Source organism: Heterodontus francisci, chromosome 13 (genome assembly GCF_036365525.1).
Source record: "Heterodontus francisci isolate sHetFra1 chromosome 13, sHetFra1.hap1, whole genome shotgun sequence".
Lineage (NCBI taxonomy): Eukaryota > Metazoa > Chordata > Chondrichthyes > Heterodontiformes > Heterodontidae > Heterodontus > Heterodontus francisci.
The window spans coordinates 44,277,159-44,300,062 of record NC_090383.1 but is presented as its reverse complement, the minus strand read 5'-3'; the positions used below and the strand labels follow the sequence as shown (position 1 = coordinate 44,300,062).

The 22,904-nt window shown below is 45.3% G+C and overlaps 1 protein-coding gene across 3 annotated transcripts in view; it reads right to left on the bottom strand.

Annotated features, from left to right (window-relative positions):
- Positions 1–22,904, bottom strand: part of acat2 (acetyl-CoA acetyltransferase 2) — a 94,318-nt gene that overhangs the window by 40,966 nt on the left and 30,448 nt on the right. For 2 of the 3 annotated variants that reach the window (XM_068044742.1, XM_068044740.1), the window contains exons 3-4: positions 15,016–15,093; positions 7,594–7,775 (exon numbers count right to left, since the gene is read on the bottom strand). In XM_068044742.1, the coding sequence (XP_067900843.1) occupies positions 7,594–7,775; positions 15,016–15,093 (260 nt within the window). The remainder of the gene's footprint in view (positions 1–7,593; positions 7,776–15,015; positions 15,094–22,904) is intronic. The other variant, XM_068044741.1, reaches the window with a different exon arrangement.

Below are 22,904 nucleotides of genomic sequence, written 5' to 3'. Positions count from 1 at the left end.
GTTAGGGGGTATAGCCCAAATAAGAGTTCTATATACAAATGCACGGAGTGTAAGGAAAAAACTAGATGAGCTGCAGGCGCAAATTCAAATGGAAGATTATGATATGGTGGCCATTGCGAAGACGTGGCTGCAGCATGGTCGGGACTGGTAACTAAAAATACCTGGTTATAAAGTTTACAGGAGGGACAGGGAAAATGGCAGAGGGGGTGGAGTAGCCTTACTGATTAGAAATAATATCACCTCATTGGTGAGGGATGATATAATGAGGGGAAAGCATCCAGTGGAGACCTTATGGGTGGAACTGAGGAACAGAAAAGGATCTAAAACTGTAACAGGTGTTGTGTATAGACCCCCTAGTAGCAGTTCTGAGGTGTTAGATTGTATAAATGCACAAATTAGGCAAGTGTGTAACAAAGGCAGAGTAGTATTAATGGGGGATTTTAACTTACACATAGATTGGGAGAGACAGACTAGCACCTGTCAGAAAGGTGAATTTCTGGAATTATCCGGGATAGTTTCCTACAGCAATATGTCCTAGATGTAACAAGGGGACAGGCAATATTAGATTTAGTTATGAGTAATGAGCCAAATTTAGTCAGTAGCCTAACTGTGCGTGAACACTTACCAAATGGTGATCACAACATGATCGAATTCAAGGCAGCGTTTGAAAGTGAAAAGCACGAATCAATTACTAGAATTTTAGACTTGGGTAAGGCTGACTTTAACGGGATAAGACAGAGACTGTCCACGGTAAACTGGGAAGATCTGTTAATTGGTCAAACGACTGAAGAACAGTGGAGAATATTTAAAGAAACATTTAACGAAATACAGAGCAAGTATATACCCGAGAGGGAAAAGCTCCACTTCACAAAAAAAACAGCCATGGACAACGAAAGAGATTAGGGATAGCATAAAACTAAAAGAAAGGGCTTACAAAAATGCAAAGCGCAGCACAGATCCGGCCGAATGGGAAAGATACAAAGACCAGCAAAGGGTCACAAAGCAGCTTATAAGAACTACTAAAAGGGATTATGAAAGGAAACTTGCAAGGGACATCAAAGTCAATAAGAAGAAATTTTATAGTCACTTAAAGGGAACACGGGTGGTCAAGAGCAATGTAGGCCCACTAAAAGCCGAAAATGGAGATATTGTCATTGATAATGGGGAAATGGCAGACATGTTGAACTTTGCCTCAGTATTTGTAGTTGAAAAGGAGGATAACTTTCGGAAGTTCCGAAAAAATTAATAGCCGATAGGGACAGGGACTTAATACAATTAATTACAATACAAGTAAAACATCAGTAACAAGGAAATTAATGGAACTAAAGAGTGAGAAATCCCCAAGACCTGATGGTTTCCATCCGAGGGTGTTAAAGGACGTAGGGGAGCACATTGTAGATGCCCTACCTATAGTCTTTCAGAGTTCCCTAGATTCAGGAGTGGTCCCTCTGGATTGGAAAGTTGCACATGTCACTCCACTTTTTAAGAAGGGTGAAAGGGGGAACCAAGGAAATTACAGACCAGTTAGCCTGACATCTGTGGTGGGGAAGTTGCTGGAGTCTAAATTCAAGGACAGGGTGACTGAACACCTAGAAAAATTTCAGTTAATCAGGGACAGCCAGCATGGATTCATGTTCAGGAGAGATGTTAGGAAGCACTTCTTCATGCAAAGGGTGGTAGAGGTTTGGAACTCTCTCCCACAAACAACAGTTGAAACTCGATCAGTTGTTAATTTTAAATCTGAGATAGATTTTTGTTAAGCAAAGATATTAAGGGATATGGGCCAAAGGCAGGTATATGGAGTTAGGCCACAGATCAGCCATGATCTCATTGAATGGTGGGACAGGCTCAAGGGGCTGAATGGCCTACTCCTGTTCCTATCTTCCTATGTTTCTATGTGTACTACTATTCTTCCCAATATTATAAGCCTCTTCTTCCCTAGCAAGTTACAGTTGGATCTTTCTTGCTCAGTTTTTTTTTTAATGGAATGTAATTTTGTTGATCATTTTGAAAGATTTCTTTAAATGTTTCTCACTATTATGTACCTCTATACCTTATCCAATCAACCTTATCCAGCTCTCTCCTCGTACCAATGTAATTAGCTTTGTTTAAGTTTAAGATTCTTGGTTTGCAATTGTGTCTATCGCTCTTAAACTTAATATAGAATTCAATTGTATTATGATCACATTTTCAGAGATCTTTTACTATGAGATTACTAATTGGGGCGGCACAGTGGCGCAGTGGTTAGCACCGCAGCCTCACAGCTCCAGGGACCCGGGTTCGATTCTGGGTACTGCCTGTGCAGAGTTTGCAAGTTCTCCCTGTGTCTGCGAGGGTTTCCTCCGGGTGCTCCGGTTTCCTCCCACATGCCAAAGACTTGCAGGTTGATAGGTTAATTGGCCATTATAAATTGCCCCTAGTATAGGTAGGTGGTAGGGAAATATATAGGGACAGGTGGGGATGTGGTAGGAATATGGGCTTAGTGTAGGATTAGTATAAATGGGTGGTTGATGGTCGGCACAGACTCGGTGGGCCGAAGGGCCTGTTTCAGTGCTGTATCTCTAAACTAAACTAAACTAAAACTAAACTAACCCTGCCTCATTGCACAATATTAGATCTAAAACAGCTTTGTCCCTAGTTGGTCCCAATTGTTCGAGGAAGCTGTTGTAAAAGCATTCTACAAACTCATCTTCCAGACGACCTTTGCCAATTCGATTTGTCTAGTCCATATGAAGATTAAAATCCCCTACAATTATTACGTTGCCTTTGTTACAAGCTCCAATTATTACTCCAATTAAATGATCTGTCCAATTGTATAACTACTGTTATACAATACAATGATGGGGTATAGATTAAATTGTCCTTGACAGAGGACAAAGGATCGGCACAACATCGTGGGCCGAAGGGCCTGTTCTGTGCTGTATTTTTCTATGTTCTATGTACTGTTAGGGGCCTCACAACTACTCCCACCAGCATTTTCTGACCCTTGCTAATCCTAATCTCCACCCAAACTGATTCTACTTTCTGATCTACTGAGCCAAGATCCTTTCTTACTACTGTCTTTATGTCATCCTTTATGAGGGCTACTCCTCCTCCTTTTCCGTTCTGCCTGTCTTTTCAAAATGCAATGTACCTTGGAATATTTATTTCCCAACCTTGATCACCAGAGACTATTATCTTTGAGGCTCTGCATTTTAATTCTGATCCTAGCTCCACAAACTCTCTCAGTAGAACATCATTCCTAGTCCTACCTATGTTGTTGGTTCCTACCTGAACCAAGACAACTGGATCCTCCCCCTCCCACTCCAAGCTTGTATCTGTCCGAGAGGAGATGTCTCTAACCCTGGCACCAGGCAGGCAACATAACCTTTAGAACTCCTGGTCTGGCCTGCAAAGAACAGCATCTATCCCTCTGAATATACTGTTTCCTAATACCACCACATTCCCTTTCACGCCCCCATTTGAATGGCTTCCTGCACTAGGGCGCTTTGGTCAGTTTGCCCATCCATCCTGCAGTCTTTGTTCTTATCCACATATGAACCAAGTACTTCGTATCTGTTGGTCAAAGTCAACGGTTGAGGCTCCTCCATCACGACATCCTGGATCCCCACATCTGCCTGACTCGCAGTCCCATCCTCCTGACCCTGACCATAGACCAACTCTAAAGTTCTACTTAACCTAAGCAGTGTGACTGCCTCCTGGAACTAAGTGTCTAGGTAACTCCCCCTCCCTAATGCTTTGCAATGTCTGCAGCTCCTGTGAATGAATACATTTTCAAAATTTCCAAAAATGTAACACTTTGACAAATTAAATACTGCAGTGTATTAGTTATATATTATTGGAATAGCAAGTCAGTGGCCTGGACTAGTAATCCAGAGAATTTTTTTTAAAAATTCATTCATGGGATGTGGGCATCGCTGGCCAGGCCAGCATTTATTGCCCATCCCTAATTGCCCTTGAGAAGGTGGTGGTGAGCTGCCTTCTTGAACCGCTGCAGTCCATTTGGGGTAGGTATACCCATAGTGCTGTTAGGAAGGGAGTTCCAGGATTTTGACCCAGCGACAGTGAAGGAACGGTGATATAGTTCCAAGTCAGGATGGTGTGTGACTTGGAGGGGAACTTGCAGGTGATGGTGTTCCAATGCATTTGCTGCCCTTACCCTTCTAGTTGGTAGAGGTCGCGGGTTTGGAAAATGCTTTCTAAGGAGCCTTGGTGCATTGCTGCAGTGCATCTTGTAGATGGTACACACTGCTGCCACTCTGCGTCTGTGGTGGAGGGAGTGAATGTTTGTCGATGGGGTGCCAATCAAGCGGGCTGCTTTATCCTGGATGGTGTCGAGCTTCTTGAGTGTTGTTGGAGCTGCACCCATCCAGGCAAGTGGAGAGTATTCCATCACACTCCTGACTTGTGCCTTGTAGATGGTGGACAGGCTTTGGGGAGTCAGGAGGTGAGTTACTTGCCTCAGGATTCCTAGCCTCTGACCTGCTCTTGTAGCCACTGTATTTATATGGCTACTCCAGTTCAGTTTCTGGTCAATGGTAACCCCAGGATGTTGATAGTGGGGGATTCAGCAATGGTAATGCCGTTGAATGTCAAGGGGAGATGGTTAGATTCTCTCTTGTTGGAGATGGTCATTGCCTGGTACTTGTGTGGTGCGAATGTTAATTGCTACTTATCAGCCCAAGCCTGGACATTGTCCAGGTCTTGCTGCATTTCCATACGGACTGCTTCAGTATCTGAGGAGTCACGAATGCTACTGAACATTGTGCAATCATCAGCGAACATCCCCACTTCTGACCTTATGATTGAAGGAAGGTCCTGGATGAAGCAGCTGAAGATGGCTGGGCCTAGGACACTACCCTGAGGAACTCCTGCAGTGATGTCCTGGAGCTCAGATGATTGACCTCCAACAACCACAACCATCTTCCTTTGCGTTAGGTATGACTCCAGCCAGCGGAGGGTTTTCCCCCTGATTCCCATTGACCTCAGTTTTGCTAGGGCTCCGTGATGCCATACTCGGTCAAATGCTGCCTTGATGTCAAGGGCAGTCACTCTCACCTCACCTCGAGTTCAGCTCTTCTGTCCATGTTTGAACCAAGGCTGTAATGAGGTCAGGAGATGAGTGGCCCTGGTGGAACCCAAACTGAGCGTCACTGAGCAGGTTATTGCTTAGCAAGTGCCGTTTGATGGCACTGTTGGTGACACCTTCCATCACTTTACTGATGATTGAGAGTAGGCTGATGGGGCAGTAATTGGCCGGGTTGAACTTGTCCTGCTTTTTGTGTACAGGACATATCTGGGCAATTTTCCACATTGCAGGGTAGATGCCAGTGTTGTAGCTATACTGGAACTAGGGGCGCGGCAAGTTCTGGAGCACAGGTCTTCAGTACTATTGCCGGAATATTGTCAGGGCCCATAGCTTTTGCAATATCCAGTGCCTTCAGTCGTTTCTTGATATCATGTTGAGTGAATCGAATTGGCTGAAGTCTGCCATCTGTGATGCTGGGGACTTCAGGAGGAGGCCGAGATGGATCATCAACTCGGCACTTCTGGCTGAAGATTGTTGCAAATGCTTCAGCCTTATCTTTCGCACTGATATGCTGGGCTCCCCCATCATTGAGGATGGGGATATTTGTGGAGCCACCTCCTCCAGTTAGTTGTTTAATTGTCCACCACCATTCACGGCTGGATATGGCAGGACTGTAGAGCTTAGATCTGATCCGTTGGTTATGGGATCACTTAGCTCTGTCTATCGCATGCTGCTTATGCAGTTTGGCATGCAAGTAGTCCTGTGTTGTAGCTTCACCAGGTTGACACCTCATTTTGAGGTGTGCCTGGTGCTGCTCCTGGCATGCCCTCCTGCACTCTTCATTGAAACAGGGTTGGTCTCCTGGCTTGATGGTAATGGTAGAATGGGGGATATGCCAGGCCATGAGGTTACAGATTGTGGTTGAGTACAATTCTGCTGCTGCTGATGGCCCACAGCACCTCATGGATGCCCAGTTTTGCATTGATAGATCTGTTCGAAATCTATCCCATTTAGCACAGTGGTAGTGCCACACAACACAATGGAGGGTATTCTCAATGTGAAGGCGGAACTTTGTCTCCACAAGGACTGTGTGGTGGTCACTCCTACCAATACTGTCATGGACAGATGCATCTGTGGCAGGCAGATTGGTGAGGACGAGGTCAAGTAAGTTTTCCCCTCTTATTGGTTCCCTCACCACCTGCCGCATACCCAGTCTAGCAGATATGTCCTTTAGGACTCGGCCAGCTAGGTCAGTAGTGGTGCTACCGAGCCACTCTTGGTGATGGACGTTGAAGTCCCCCACCCAGAGTACATTTTGTGCCCTCGCCACCCTCAGTGCTTCCTCCAAGTGCTGTTCAACATGGAGGAGTACTGACTCATCAGCTAAGGGAGGGCAGTAAGTGGTAATCAGCAGGAGGTTTCCTTGTCCATGTTTTATCTGATGCTATGAGACTTCATGGGGTCCAGAGTCAATGTTGAGGACTCCCAGAGCAACTCCCTCCCTACTGTACACCACTGTGCCACCACCTCTGGTGGGCCTGTCCTGCCAGTGGGACAGGACATACCCGGGGATGGTGATGGCAGTGGCTGGGACATTGTCTGTAAGGTATGATTCCGAGAGTATGACTATGTCAGGCAGTTCATTGACTAGTCTGTGGGACAGCTCTCCCAACTTTAGCACAAGCCCCCAGATGTTAATAAGGAGGACTTTGCAGGGTTAACAGGGCTGGGTTTGCCGTTGTTGTTTCCGGTGCCTAGGTTGATGCCGGGTGGTCCGTCCGGTTTCATTCCTTTTTATTGACTTCATAGCGGTTAGGTACAACTGAGTGGCTTGCTAGGCCATTTCAGAGGGCATGCAAGAGTCAACCACATTGCTGTGGGTCTGGAGTCACATGTAGGCCAGACCAGATAAGGACAGCAGATTTCCTTCCCTAAAGGACATTAGTGAACCAGATGGGTTTTTACAACAATGGACAATGGTTTCATGGCCATCATTAGACCAGTTTTAATTCCAGATTTATTAATTGAATTCAAATTCCACCTTCTGCTGTGGTGGGATTTGAACCCATGTCCCCAGAGCAATACCCTGGGTCTCTGGGTAACTTGTCCAGTGACAATACCACTACGTCACCGCCTCCCCCTATGCGAGTTCAAATCCCACCATGGCAGTTTGAGAATTTGACTTCAGTTACAAAAAAAACCCCTGAAATTTGGTGTTCGTAAATGTGCCCATGAATGATTGTCATAAAAACCTAACTGGTTCACTAATTTCCTGTAGGGAAGGAAAACTACCACCCTGATTTATGTGACTCTGTGGTTGACCCTTAACTGCCCTCTGAAGGGGCCTAGCAAGCCTCTCAGTTGTATCAACGCATTACAAAAAAGCTCACATGTACTTCAGCGGATCAAGAAGGTGGCGAACCACCACCTAATCAGAGAAATTAGGATGGGCAATAAATGCTGGCCTTGCCAGTGACCCAGAGAAATTTTTGTTTTAAATCTGCACATCAATCAAGAAGTTGTGGTGAGAATGACACCTAGTGACAGACCAACTGTGCTCCTACCTTGCTCATACTTTCCATGCCTCCTGCTACCACAATATTGGAACTGCCCGTCTGGATGGCCTGCATTGCGAGACACACCGCTTTCAGTCCAGAGCCGCAAATCATCTGACAACTCCATGCTGGCACCAAATATGGGATTCCGGCACAGACACTAGCCTGGCGGGCAGGATTCTGTCCTTGGCCTACAAAACAATTGAAGAAAAATATAATAGGAATGCTTTCATACCACAAAGCACAACATCATTACTATAAAAAAAAGAACAAAAGATGTGCAAATGCTTTGTCAAAAGTTTCTGAGTTATTTGTCTTGTGTGAGAGATTTGATTTTATTGGAAACTTTTTTTTTACTGGTATTTTCCCATCTCCTCCATCTCTCCTGAAGGCTTTGACATCTTGCAGGCTAACTGTTGCACATACTGGTCACTTGCCCCTATTTATAGCCTTATCCAAGTGCTCATTATTGCCTGTATGACCTTTGAAAATGAGCGATAACAGGCTATTCCATTATGCGAGGCATCACAGCTTAGCTGGATCCTCACTGCATTAGGATATTCATGGTTTACAAAACATAGTCAAAGAAACTACAAAAGGCAATGGCGAATGATCATTTAAAAAGACAGCAGGGATTAGCAATACTAAAGGGAATAGAGCCTGAAAAAAAACGTAAAAAGAGTGAGTCGCATTTGGGGATGCATGTTTTCATTACAGGGTTCAGAAAGCCAATCAGGAGCATGCAGCTCAAAGATTCAAGCTGAAACCTTCAGATGGAAAGAGTTGCCCCATCAGAAATAAGCGTTGGAAACGGAAGTGAAAAACAAGTAGGAGAATCATAGAATAATTCAGCACAGGAGGCCATTTGGCCCATTGTGCCAGTACCAGCTCTTTGAAAGACCTATCAAATTAGTCTCACTGCCTTGCTCTTTCTCCATAGCCCAGCATTTTTTCCTTTTCAAGTACTTATATTTTGAATATTATTATATCTGCTTCCACCACCCATTCAAGCAATGCATTCCAGGTCAGAACAACTCGCTGCGTAAACTGTGGTTTCCTCATGTCACCTCTAGCTCTACCTCACCACACCTCTCCTGACCCCTCCAATGTCTCTAAATTGTCATGCTGCTTGTCCAAAACTCAGTACTGGATGAGCAGAAATTTCCTCCGACTAAATATTGGGAAGACAAAAGTCATTATCTTCAGGCCCTGCCACTAACTCCATTCTCTAGCCACTCCGTCCATTTTGACGTCACCCCACACCCTGGCAACTGTCTGAGGTTGATAAAAAACATTCACACATCAGTGTCGTATTTGACCCCAACATGAGCTTCCAACTACATATTCGCACCATCACTAAGACTACCTACTTCCACTTCCATAACATCACCCAATTCCACCCCTGCCTCAGCTCATCTGTTGCTGAAACCCTCGTCTGTGCCTCTGTTACCTCTAGACTACTATTCCAATAAACTCCCGGCTGGACTCCCATCTTCAACCCTCCATAAACTTGAGCTCATCCAAAACACTGCTGCCAGCATCCTAACTTGCACCAAGTGCTGTTCATTGACCACCCGTGCTCGTTGACCTACATTGGCCTGTGGTGCAGTAACACCTCAATTTTAAAATTCTTATCTTTGTTTTCAAATCCCTCATCTGCTCTAATTCTCTATGTGGCTTGGCGTCAATTTTTTTTGATCAGACTCCTGTAAAGCGCCTTGGAACTTTTTACATTAAAGGTGCTACATAAGTACAAGTTATTGTTGTACTCTATGCCTCTATTAAAAAGCCAAGGATCCCGTATGATTTTTAACAGCCTTCTCAACTTGTCCTGTTACCTTCAAAAGACTCGTGTACATACACCTGTTCCTGCATCCCCTTTAACATTGTGCCATTTGGCTTAGATATCACGCACACATCTCTGTTAAATTTCATCTGCCACGTTTCTGCCCATTTCAGCAGTCTATGTCATCCTGAAATCTGATACTATCCTTCCCACTGTTTACTAGATTTCCGAGTTTCGTGTCATCTGCAAATTTTGAAATTATACCCTGTATACCAAAGTCCGTGTCATTAATATTGCAGTGGTCCCAACGCTGATTGCTGGGGGACACCACTGCACATTTCCCTCCATTCACCAATACTCTCTGCGCTCTGTCCCTTAATCTCCCTAAATTGTCTCCCTAAACTTCTCTGCCTCTCTCTTCATCCTTTAAGGCACTCCTTAAAACCTACCTCTTTGACCAAGCTTTTGGTGATCTGCCCTAATATCTCCTTTTTCCCTATATATAAATGACTTGGATCCTGGAATAATGAGTAGAATCTCAAAATTTGCTGACGGCACTAAACTTGGAGGTGTGGCAAACAGTGAGGATGATGTGAACTGCCTGCAACAGGACACAGATAGGCTAGCAGAATGGACATAGAGGTGGCAGATGGAATTTAATACTGACAAGTGTGAGGTGATGCATTTTGGAAGGAATAGGGAGATGCAATATTTACTTAATGGCACAGGGATCTGGGGATGCATGAACCATCTTTGAAGGTGGCAGGACGTATTGAGAGAGTGGTTAGAAAACCATACGGGATCTTGGGTTTCATAAATAGAGGCACTGAGTACAAAAGCAGGGAAGTTATGCTGTATCTTTATAAAGTTCTGGTTGGGCTCCAAATGGAGTTCTGCGTCCAATTTTGGTCACCACACTTCGGGAAAGATGTGAGGGTCCTTGAGAGGGTGCAGAGGAGATTTACCAGAATGGTTCCAGGGATGGAGGATTTTAGTTACAAGTCTACAAGGTTGGAAAAGCTGGATTTGTTCTCCTTAGAGCAGAGGAGATCGCGGGAAGATTTAATAGAAATGTACAAGGCTTAGAAAAGTTAGACAAGAAAAGAACTGTTCTTTTCAACAAATGGTACAAGGACTAGATTGAAAGCTTTGGGCAAAAGATGCAGGGGGAATATAAGGAAGCACTTTTTTTTTTTTTTTTACACAGCGGCTGGTAATGACCTGGAACTTGCTGCCCACAAGGGTGGTGGATGCGGTGATGATCAATGACTTCAAGAGGAAGTTGGATGACCACCTGAGAGAAATAGACTTGCAGGGCTACAGAAATCAAGCTGGGGAGTGGGGTTGACTGCATAGCTCCGTGGAGAGCCGGCATGGACTTGATGGGCCGAATGGCCTCCTTCTGTGCTGTTAAATGACTCTATATAGCTTGGTGTTAAATTTTGTTTTATAATGCTCCTGTGATGTGCCTTGGCACCTTTTACTACATTAAAGTCGCTGTATAAGAAAAAGTTGATGTTGCTGTTAGCCAATTTTTTATCCACACAGCCATGGCCTCTTTAATCCCACAGGCTTCAATTTTGCTAACCAGTCTATTAATTGGTACCTTATCAATTTAAAAGTCCATATACACAACATAAACTCCAATCCATGCTCCCTGTTATTTCAAAGAACTCAATCACATTCTACTTCTCAAAGTAGAAAAGTCACTCAATCCAGATGAGATGCATTTTAGGTTACTGAATAAATAATGGGTAGATATCATGGAGGCTCTGGCCACAATCTTCCAATTCTCCTTGGATATGGGGGTGGTGCTGGAGAACTGCAGGATTGCAAATGGAACACCCCTGTTTAAAAAAAGGGGAGGGGATAAACCCAGTAACTAAAGTCCAGTTCGCCTAATGTTGGTGACTGGTACACTTTTAAAGATAATAATCTGGAACAAAATTAACTGGTATTTAGAAAAACGTGGGCTAATAAATGAGAGTCAGCACATATTTTTTAAAAGAAAATAGTGTTTGACAAACTTAATAGAGTTCTTTGGTGAATGAATGGAAAGGGTTGATGAGGGTAGTGCGGGTGGTATTGTGAATATAGACTTTCAAAAGATTTAGATTTAGAGATACAGCACTGAAACAGGCCCTTCGGCCCACCAAGTCTGTGCCGACCATTAACCACCCATTTATAACAATCCCATATTCCTACCACATCCTCACCTGTCCCTATATTCCCCTACCACCTACCTATACTAGGGGCAATTTATAATGGCCAATTTACCTATCAACCTGCAAGTCTTTTGGCTGTGGGAGGAAACCGGAGCACCCGGAGGAAACCCACGCAGACACAGGGAGAACTTGCAAACTCCACACAGGCAGTACCCAGAATTGAACCCGGGTTGCTTGAGCGGTGAGGCTGCGGTGCTAACCACTGCGCCGCCCTTTTGATGTTTGACAAAGTACCACATGATAGACTTGTCAGCAAAATTAAAGCCCACGGGATTAAATAGACAGTGGCAGGATGGATATAAAATTGGCTAAGGGACAGAAAGTAGAGAGTAGCGGTGAGTGGCTGTTTTTCAGACTGGAGGGAGGTATACTGTGGTGTCCACCTTGGGTCACTATTAGGACCTCTGCTCTTTTTGATATATATTGATGACATGGACCTGTGTATGCAGGACATAATCTCAAAGTTTGCAGCTGTTACAAACCACGGAAATAGAGCAAACAATGAGGCAGATAGCAACAGACTTCAAGAGGACATGGACTGCTGAAAAGGGCAGACACATGGCAGATGTAATGCACAGAAGTGCCAGGTGTTATACTTTGGTAGGAAGAATGAGGAGAGACAATATGAACTAAATCATGCAATTTTAAAGAGGGTGCAGGAACAGAGAGTATGTACACAAATGGTTCCCTGAATGTGAATTTGTCAGTTATGTGGAGAAACTGGGGTGGTCCACCATAGAGGAAAGAAGGTTAAGAGGAGATTTAATAGAAGTGTTCAAAATAATGAATAGTTTTGGTACAGTAAATAAAGAGTTTCTGTTTTTCACGAGTTCAAAGTGAAAGGGGAAAAGTTTAGGGGGGATATGCGTGGAAAGTTCTTTACGCAGAGGGTGGTGGGTGCATGGAACGCATTGCCAACGGAGGTGGTAGACGCGGGCACGATAGCATCTTTTAAGATGTATCTAGACAGATACATGAATGGGCAGGAAGTAAAGAGATACAGACCCTTAGAAAATAGGCGACAGGTTTAGATAGAGGATTTGGATCGGCGTAGGCTTGGAGGGCCGAAGGACCTGTTCCTGTGCTGTAATTTTCTTTGTTCTTTTTTGTTCTTTGACAGAAGGGTCTGAAGCCAGAGGACATAGATTTGAGGTGATTGGCAAAAGAATCAGAAATAACATTCGGAAACAATTTTTTACACAGCGATTTGTTGTGATCTGGAAAGCATTGCCTGAAAGGGTGGGAAGCAGATCCAATAGTATAATACAAAAGAGAACTGGATAAATACTTGAAAGGAAGAATTACAGAACTGTGGGTAAAGAGCAGGGGAGTGGGATTAACTGGATAACTCTTCCAAAGAATGGACCGAATCACCTCATTCTCTGCTTTATCATTCTAGGATTTTATGATACGTTAGTTAAACATGATTTGCCTTTAAGAAATCTGCACTGGCTTTATTAGCCCATATTTTTTCTGAACGCCAATTGATTTTGTCCTGGAATAATGTCTGTAAAAGTTTTTCCACCATCAATGTTAGGCTAATTAGCTGAGTTTATCCCTCTCCCTTTTTTTGAACAGGGCTGTTACATTTGCAATCCTCCAGTCCTCTGGCACCTCTCCCATATCTAAAGAGGAATGGAAAACAGCGCTGCAATTTCAAACCTGATTTCCCTTCGCAATCTCAGATGCATGCGATCCGAACTGCGTGACTTATCTACTTTGAATACTGCCAACCTATTTTCTGCTTTCTCTATTTTTATCCTATCCAATTTCTCTACTACCTCCTCCTTTACTGTGACAACTTCTTTAGTGAAGACAGATGCAAAATCCTCATTTAGTACCTCAGCCATGCCTTTGCCTCCTTCTTGGTCCCCAATCAACTCCACCCTTCTTTTAACTATCCTTTTACTATTTATGCATTTATAAAAGACTTTTATAAAAAGTAAGACTGCATAATGTTAACCTGCAGTGTGGCAGTTATGATATCTGGCTATGATAAAAATAGTTTTATAGGGAAAGTGACACAAAGGAAGTGTACATTAACCAGAAGACATAGTCATAGAGTCATAACTGCACAGAACGTGGTCATTTGGCTCATCGGGTCCATACCAGCTCTCTGTAGAGCAATCCAATCAGTCCCATTCCCCTGCTCCATTTCTGCATCCCTGCAAATTTATTTCCCTCAAGTGCCTATCAAATTTCCTTTTGAAATCATTGATTGCCTCTGCTTCCACCACCCTTGTAGACAGCTAGTTCCAGGTCATTACCACTCGCTGCGTAAAAAAGTCTTCCTCCCTGTATCTCTTGACCAAAACTTTAAGTCTGTGTCCCCCTAGTCTTTGTACCATCAGCTAAAAGCTTTTCTTTGTCTACTGTATCTAAACCTGTCATAAACCTGTACACCTCCTTTGTTCTAAGGAGAACCACCCCAGCTTCTCCAATCTAACCTTGTAGTTAAATTCCCTCATCCCTGGAACCATTCTGGTAAATCTCCTCTGCACCCTCTCAACGACCTTCATACCCTTCCCAAAGTGTGGTGACCAGAATTGAACACAGCACTCCAGTTGTGGCCTAACCAGAGCTTTGTAGAGGCTCAACATAACTTCCCCGCATTTGCACTTAATACCTCTATTTATGACATGGGTGTTGATGTCTGACTGTTTTTCAACCATCTCTCTCTCTTTCCCCCTCCCTCCATTAATCCCCATGCAATTTCTGCCAGTATCAAGGGTTTCTCCAAGTTGGAGACTGTTTCATGGCTCACATGATTGGCTTACAACTGAGACCAACCATTGGTTGATGTGTCCTGATTTGTAGCCTGCTTTCAAACTGACTCAGCTCCTGTAAACTCAACTACAACTGGAAAATTACTGTGTACATGACAATAAACTGATTGACAGATCAGGCATTGTCCCTGTACTGGAGGAGACTCTACACAAATTGAACACTACATAGCACCAATTAAACAAAAACTATAATTTACAGCAAGTTCCTTAAAGTCTATAATTGCACCATCCTACTCAGTACTGCTGACAATGCGCCCAGGACTAATTATGGAGCTGAACAATTATTATTTAATTGAAGTAGTCTATATCATGTATACTGAATAATACTACAGTCTCGTGATCACATGATTACAGAATCACAGAATTGTTATAGCACAGAAGGCCATTCGGCCCATTGTATCTGCACTGGCTCTCTGAAAGAGCAATTCCCTTAGTCCCATTCTCCTGCCTTCTCCCCATAACCCTGCACATTCTTCCTTTTCATAGAATTGTCTAATTCCCTTTTGAATGCTTCATTTGAACCTGCCTCCACCACACTCTCAGGCAGCGCATATAAATTAGTTTAAAACTTCATGTTAGATACATGTGGTACAGTTAGAGTGAATCATGAACTGTATCTGCAAATGTCCATTACCTTGTGTGGTGTTGTTTATCAACATCCAGGTGTCCTGTAACCAACAATGCTCCTCAAAGTTTTGGAAATGTATTTGTCCTGCATGGTCAACATTATAGGCACAAAGTTTATTTGTGTAGTGCTGCGAAGGTCAAACTGATGCTTACTTGCACATGAAGCGCCACTGGCTGCTTCCTACGAGGTGCAACTGAATATGCAGATGCATCCCCTGCATGCACCTGAAAACGTTGCAAGCACGTTATCATGATGCCATTAATTTGAATGGGCTGATACAATACCAGGAAACCAAAATTAGTCAACGAATGTGCAAGCAACGTCTTCCTTATACATTCCTGAAATAACAAGTGTTAGGAAAACAATGTGAGCGCTGTTCTGTTGAAGCCGAGGTGTTTCTGACTTGCTTGTGCTCAGGCAAAGTTTGGGGAAACACTGGTGAGTTGCTGGAGGAATTTGGAAGTTTTTGCTGTCCACATAAAAGTCAAAAATAACATTGCCTTGCACAGGTATGGGGGCAGTTGCAACTCTACTTCTCTGCATCAAGAGAAAGACCTGCAGAGGAGGAGGCAGAGAAGGGAAGCGCTACAAGGAGAAAGGAGAAGGAGGGATCTGTGTAGAAGGTCCTACCCGCAAAGGGTCTTCCAAGAGCACCACTCCTTCGTAGCAATAAGCCAGGGGCAGAGCCCAAGGAGACAGCACTTCATAAAGGAGGTAGGGATTGAGTTGTGCCACCTCATTCATGACAACCTGGAGCCTCAAACCAGGGCAAGGATGGCCCTCCCAACGACTCTGAAGATGTCACTATCATCCTTACATTCTAATACCACAGAATCGTTCCAGGTGGGAGCAGGTGACATCAGCAACGTGTCGCAGTTCACCATGCATAGGAGCATCAAGGAGGTGACAGAGGCACTATACAGAAGGACAAGAGACTTCATCCTCTTCCTCCTGAGCAGGGCAGACCAGGATGAAAGGACACGTGCGTTTGCCAGGACAGCGAACTTCCCAATTGTGCAGTTGATGGCGCCATGCACTAACATAGCTCTGCGGGCCCCGCATGCTAGTGGAGATACTACAAACGCAAGGGATACCACTTTCTCAATGTGCAGTTGGTAAGTGACCACACCAAGACGTTCACCATGGTGAATGCCCGCTATCCTGGCAGAGGCCATGATGCTTTTATCCTGTGACAGTCAGCAATACTAACTGTCTTTGGGCCTCCAAGACACACCACAGGATGTGGCCACTTTGCAACAAGGCCTACTCCCTCCAACTATGGCTCATGACCCCCTTCTGCCATTCCACCACGTAAGGTCAGAGGGTTTTCAGTGAAAGTCTTGGAGCCACCTGCGAAACCTTAGAGCAAGCTATCAGTCTCCTAAAGCAAAGCTTTCACTCCTTAGATCACTCAGGAGGATGGCTGTAGTGCATGCCCAAGAGGATCTCCATGTGCCTGTGGTGGTATGCTGCACCCTCCATAACCTTGCAATTATGAGGACCCAGCCACCACTTCCTGGGATTCAGAGGCCTCTTTGAAGTTGGAGGAGGAGGAGAAAGGGAGACTACATGCAACTGGATGGAGCAAAAGTGACCACATTCTGAGGCTTCACTTCAGTTGAAATGAATTCCCCCACCCCCAACATCCACCCACCATTCCTTAACAGTACATCCAATTCAGACTCCACATTAGACTCCACTGGATCAACGTCATTCAACAAAGGCCAACAGCAAAACAACACTCAACAACTTTAGTGGATGTTGTCTATATGGACTTTTGTAAAGTCTCTGACAAGGTCCCGCATGGCAGACTGGTACAAAAGGTGAAGTCACACGGGATCAGAGGGGAGCTGGCAAGATGGATACAGAACTGGCTCGGTCATAGAAGACAGAGGGTATCAGTGGATAGGTGTTTTTCTGAATGGAGGGATGTGACTAGTGGTGTTCCGCAGGGATCAGTGCTGGGACCTTTGCTGTTTGTAGTATATATAAATGATTTGGAGGAAAATGTAGCTGGTCTGATTAATAAGTTTGCGGACGACACAAAGGTTGGTGGAGTTGCGGATAATGATGAGGATTGTCAGAGGATACATCAGGATATAGATCAGTTGAAGACTTGGGCGGAGAAATGGCAGATGGAGTGTAATCCGGACAAATGTGAGGTAATGCATTTTGGAAGGTCTAATGCAGGTGGGAGGTACACAGTAAATGGCAGAACCCTTAGGAGTATTGACAGGCAGAGAGATCTGGGCGTCCAGGTCCACAGGTCACTGAAAGCGGATAAGGTAGTCAAGAAAGCATACGGCATGCTTGCCTTCATCGGTTGGGGCATAGAGTATAAAAATTGGCAAGTCATGTTGCAGCTGTACAGAACTTTAGTTAGGCCACACTTAGAATATTGCGTGCAATTCTGGTCGCCACACTACCAGAGGACGTGGAGGCTTTGGAGAGGGTACAGAAGAGGTTTACCAGGATGTTGCCTGGTCTGGAGGGCATTAGCTATGAGGAGAGGTTGGAAAAACTCGGATTGTTTTCACTGGAACGACGGAGGTGGAGGGGCGACATGATAGAGGTTTACAAAGTTATGAGCGGCATGGACAGAGTGGATAGTCAGAAGCTTTTTCCCAGGGTGGAAGAGTCAGTTACTAGAGGACATAGGTTTAAGGTGCGAGGGGCAAAGTTTTGAGGGGATGTGCGAGGCAAGTTTTTTTTACACAGAGGGTGGTGAGTGCCTGGAACTTGTTGCCAGGGAAGGTGGTGGAAGCAGATACGATATCGACGTTTTAGAGACATCTCGACAAATACATGAATAGGAAGGGAATAGAGGGATATGGGCCCCGGAAGTGCAGAAGGTGTTAGTTTAGGCAGGCATCAAGATCGGCGCAGGCTTGGAGGGCTGATTGGCCTGTTCCTGCGCTGTACTGTTCTTTGTTCTTTATCCAGCAACACATCAATAACAGAAAAAAAAACAGAACTATTCATCCTTATGCATTTCCTCAGTGCCCGTCTTGCAGGTGCCCTTGCCTGGCCGGTGAAAGGCAACTGACTTTCACTGGGGGAGACTGGAGATGACCTTGCAGGATGCTCTTGAGCAGCTCTGTGCCTCGAGGGCCCGACTTCGGACTGAATCACCTCGGCATGGGTGACAGTTGTAGGAACATGCATGCTGTCATCCTGAGAGAGGACAGAAGGCTCATGCTCCATAGTGCCACTGCTACTCCCACAGGACAGCACCTCAGCAATCCTTGCAATCTGTGGAGCACAGATTGCTGAAGGGGTGAATTGCAGGAGTTCTTGAGGATAATATCCTAGACCCAACCATCTTCAGCTGCTTCATTAATGATCTGCAACATAAGGTCAGATGTGAGAATATTCACTGATGATTGGACAGTATTCAGTACCATTTGCAATTCCTCAGACGCTGAAGCAGTCCATGCCCGCATGCAGCAAGACCGGGACAACATTCAGGCTTGGGTTGATAGTGAAACGTATTGCTCACACAAGTGCCAGGCAATGACCATCTCCATAAAGACAGAATTTAATCATCTACCCTTGACGTTCAATGGCATTACCATTGCTGAATCCCCCACTATCAACATCCTAGGGTTGCCATTGACCAGAAACCGATCTGGACCAGCCTTATAAATATTGTGGCTACAACAGCAGGTCAGAAGCTGGGAATCCTGTAGTGAGTAACTAACCTCCTGACTCTTCAAAGCCTGTCCACCATCTACAAAACACAAGTCAGGAATGTGATCGAAAACTCTCCACTTGCCTGGATGAGTGCAGCTCCAATAATATTCATGGAGCTTGACACCATCTAGGACAAAGCAGCCTGCTTAACTGGCACCCCATCCACTACCTTAAACATTCACTCCCTCCACCACCGGTGCACAGTACAATACAGCAACCTGCCAAGCCTCTTTTAACAGCACCTTCCAAACCATCTAGAAGGAAAAGGGCAGCAGACACACTGGAACACCAACACCTGCAAGTTCCCCATCCAAGTCACACATCGCCCTGACTTGGAAATTTATCACCGTTCCTTCACTGTTGTTGGGTCAAAGTACTGGAACTCCCTCCCTAACAGCACTGTGAGCGTATCTACATCACAAAGACTCCAGCAGTTCAAGAAGGCGGTCAGCTTCTTAAGGGCAGTTAGGGATGGGCAATAAATGGTGGCCTTGCCAGTGATGCTACATCCCAGGAACGAATATAAAAAAAAAGCCTGCATGCCCCAATGAGCAGACAGATCCACATCCATGATGGCAGCAGTCTGTGGCTGTATGACAGCAGCCAGGAATCTCATGACCTCCGTCTGAATGTTCACTGCAGCACTGAGACATCGGGAAGCCTCCGCCGCCTTTGCTGCAGTGGAAGCTGAGACAGCAGCCTGCAGACGCTCCATCATGGGTCAGACTGACAGTGCTGCCATGGAGGTATCCACTACTTCCATGGTGGAAAGGATGAGCTTCAAGTTTTTGTGTGTGTCCTGCCACGGTGCAGCCAGACTCCTGCATGCTTCTAGCCAGTGACTGGAGGCTATCTGGCAGGCCAAGCATCTTAGTTTGCATCATCAGCGTTTTCCTATAGTCTGCCCCAATGAGGGCCTCATCTGAGTCCCCGCTGCAGAATTCGTCAGTGTCTTCGCCCTCCAGGAAGTTCGCACACAAGCTGACCTTATCCTCCTGTCATGTCTGCAGCCCATTCGTGCCCAATAACTCACTAATTACAGATTGGACTCTATACTACCCTCTAACATCTGTGTAGTGCCAGTAACTGGGTTGGTGGCAGCGAATACAAGGTCATGAAGCAGTGATTCTTCTTTAGAGGTCTGCTCTAACTCATGACCCAAGGCTGCAATGGTAGATCAGGTGTCAATTCTTGACTATCTGAAAACACGGAAGCATAAAGGGAGCGTAGGGTTGAGGGAAGGAAAACAGGACACAGATTAAAGACATTTTACACAGTGAGTGGTAATGACGGTGAATGATTTCAAAAGGAAATTGTATGGGCACTTGAGGAAAATAAACTTGCAGGGCTACAGGGTTAGTGCTAGGGCATGGGACTGACTGGATTGCTCTACAGAGAGCTGGTATGGACTCGATGGGTCGAATAACCTCCTTCTGTGCCATAATGACTCTAGGAGGTCCACAGTCACTACACCTGCAGTTTCCATTTCATAGCACCTTTCAGGATATGGGTGAGGAATGAGCGGAGAAGGTGCATCATCCATTACCATCACCCTGAATGGCCTCAGCAGCACTGGGTGCCACTGGCACTGTGGCATTGGGACCGTAGGAACTGTCCCTAGTTTGCTTGTGGACGGGGTTGACCTGCTCCTAGGTAATGATCTGGTGATGGTGAAGGTGGTAGCCTACCACACCGCCCCCCCCCCCCCACCCCCGAAGGTAGTGAAAGAAAGACTGCAGGTCAGAGAGACAGGACAGTGGCAGGAGACGGTCCCCTGCAGTTTCCCTGAATGTGTAGTGGGTCAGGCCATGATCAAACCTGCCCCCCCAGAGCAGAGTGCATTGACACTGCAGGCAGATGACCATGAGGTCTGCCTGTCCGAGTCTTTCTTTGGAAAGTTAGGAGACCCAGGGAATGAATTAAATGGATTTTCCCTAGCTGAGGCTCAGCATGCCGACCCAGTCTCGCGAGAGTTAACACAAGCTGCTCAGTCTGAAAGTGAAGCAGAGGGAGTTCCTGATTGCTACTATTTAAAGAATGAGGCACTGATGAGGAAATGGAGTTCTCCCCACAGACCTCAGAGCAAGGAGTGGACAGTAGTTCACCAGTTAGTGGTGCCGCAGAGGTACCGGGGAGAAATATTAAGAAGGGCCTACGAGACTAGAGTGGCTGTACATGCCGGTATATGAAAGACGTTAAAGCCCACAGAAAACAGCAGTTTGACTGGCCAAAACTCCACAAAGATGTGGTGGAGTACTGTAGGAGTTGCCACATGTGCCAGGTTGAGGGGAAACCCCTACAGTGAAATCTGCACCCCCAAGACCTGTACCAGTGTTAGGAGAACCCTCCAGCAGAGGGCTGGTGAACTGTAAGGGACCCCCGCCGAGAACAAATGGGCACAGGCAGGCACACGGCTGGCAAAAGTTAGAAAGAGAAGGGGAAAAAGTGACCAAGAGGGCAGGTTAAGGGAAGTCAGGGAGGAATCCCGGATGAAAACCCCTATTGTCTGGTCAGCCAACCCCAAGAAATGTGAAAAGTTAGACCACACATCCTTCTATGTAAATGCAGACACTAGATGCACCCCACCAGAGTTGCTAACAGCATTTACAGGAACCTGCAGAGACAAAGAGACCTCTAGGGGGCACAGAGACCGTGAGGGTGATGGCTCACCTAGTCAAAGTGCCACAGGAGTGCGCAGTCAAGTCTGCACAAATACCTACATGCAGGGGTGTCCCAGAGAACAAAGGGGAGATTAACAAAGAATCCTCCCCCACAGTCAGAGAAAAAGGGAACCACCCATCACCTGAAGTCAAAAGCCTTTGCATGACACAGCAAAGCACTGAGAGTTCAGGATAGACTTGCCCACTACGAACTCTCCTGGAAAAAAAATGACCTCAACCAGAACCCAGTCCCTAGGCTGTCATGGCAATGGACAATCTGAAGAAAGGCTTCCCCAAAGAACCACATGGTTACTGGGATGCCAAAAAGGGGAAATTAAAGCAGCATTGGCATCCAGAAAAGACTATTTTAATAAGCTTTAGGATTCATGAATGAATGGAAATGAATGAGAGAAATGCATGGTTTTCTGTATCTTATATATATATATATTTCTCTCAACCTTTTTAATGAAATGCGCCATTTTTTCAAATCGCATGTCATTCCCCTGGGTGTGGAGGTGTCATGCAGGCCCCCAACTGCCAAGAATGAGGCACAATAATTTTGCCACATGAACATTAAACTTCAAATTGTTACTGAGAAGAAAAGAGGGCCTATTACAAGGAATTGCCAGGCCCCTTGCCGGAAAGACACTTTTTGCATACTGGCAGACAGTGTTGGAACAAAGGAACCAGTTCCTGCGCCCAATACACAGAAGAGACCTGGTCAAACCAGTCGGTCACAAGACCACCTGTTATCCAGTTTTAAATTGGAAAAACAGTGTTTGAAGACAGAAAGCTCCTGGATTGAGAACATCTCTCTCCTGTCTGCTCCCATTTCTTTCTCACCGGCTTCAGAATCCATTGAAGACATGTAAACCCCAAGAGGGAAAAGTCTCCTACAGTGAACAAGGTTGAAGAAGAATACTTCCACCCTGGGAAAAAGCTTCTGACTATCCACTCTGTCCATGCCGCTCATAACTTTGTAAACCTCTATCATGTCGCCCCCTCTACCTCTGTCGTTCCAGTGAAAACAATCCGAGTTTATCCAACCTCTCCTCATAGCTAATGCCCTCCAGACCAGGCAACATCCTGGTAAACCTCTTCTGTACCCTCTCCAAAGCCTCCATGTCCTCTGGTAGTGTGGCGACCAGAATTGCATGCAATATTCTAAGTGTGGCCTAACTAAAGTTCTGTACAGCTGCAACATGACTTGCCAATTTTTATACTCTATGCCCCGACCGATGAAGGCAAGCATGCCGTATGCTTTCTTGACTACCTTATCCACTTTCAGTGACCTGTGGACCTGTACGCCCAGATCTCTCTGCCTGTCAATACTCCTAAGGGTTCTGCCATTTACTGTATTCCTCCCACCTGCATTAGACCTTCCAAAATGCATTACCTCACATTTGTCCGGATTAAACTCCATCTGCCATTTCTCCGCCCAAGTCTCCAACCGATCTATATCCTGCTGTATCCTCTGGATAGTGCATCAATAGGCGTTAACCGAATTAGAGTTTAAGTTTAATAAAATTAATTTTTTCTTCT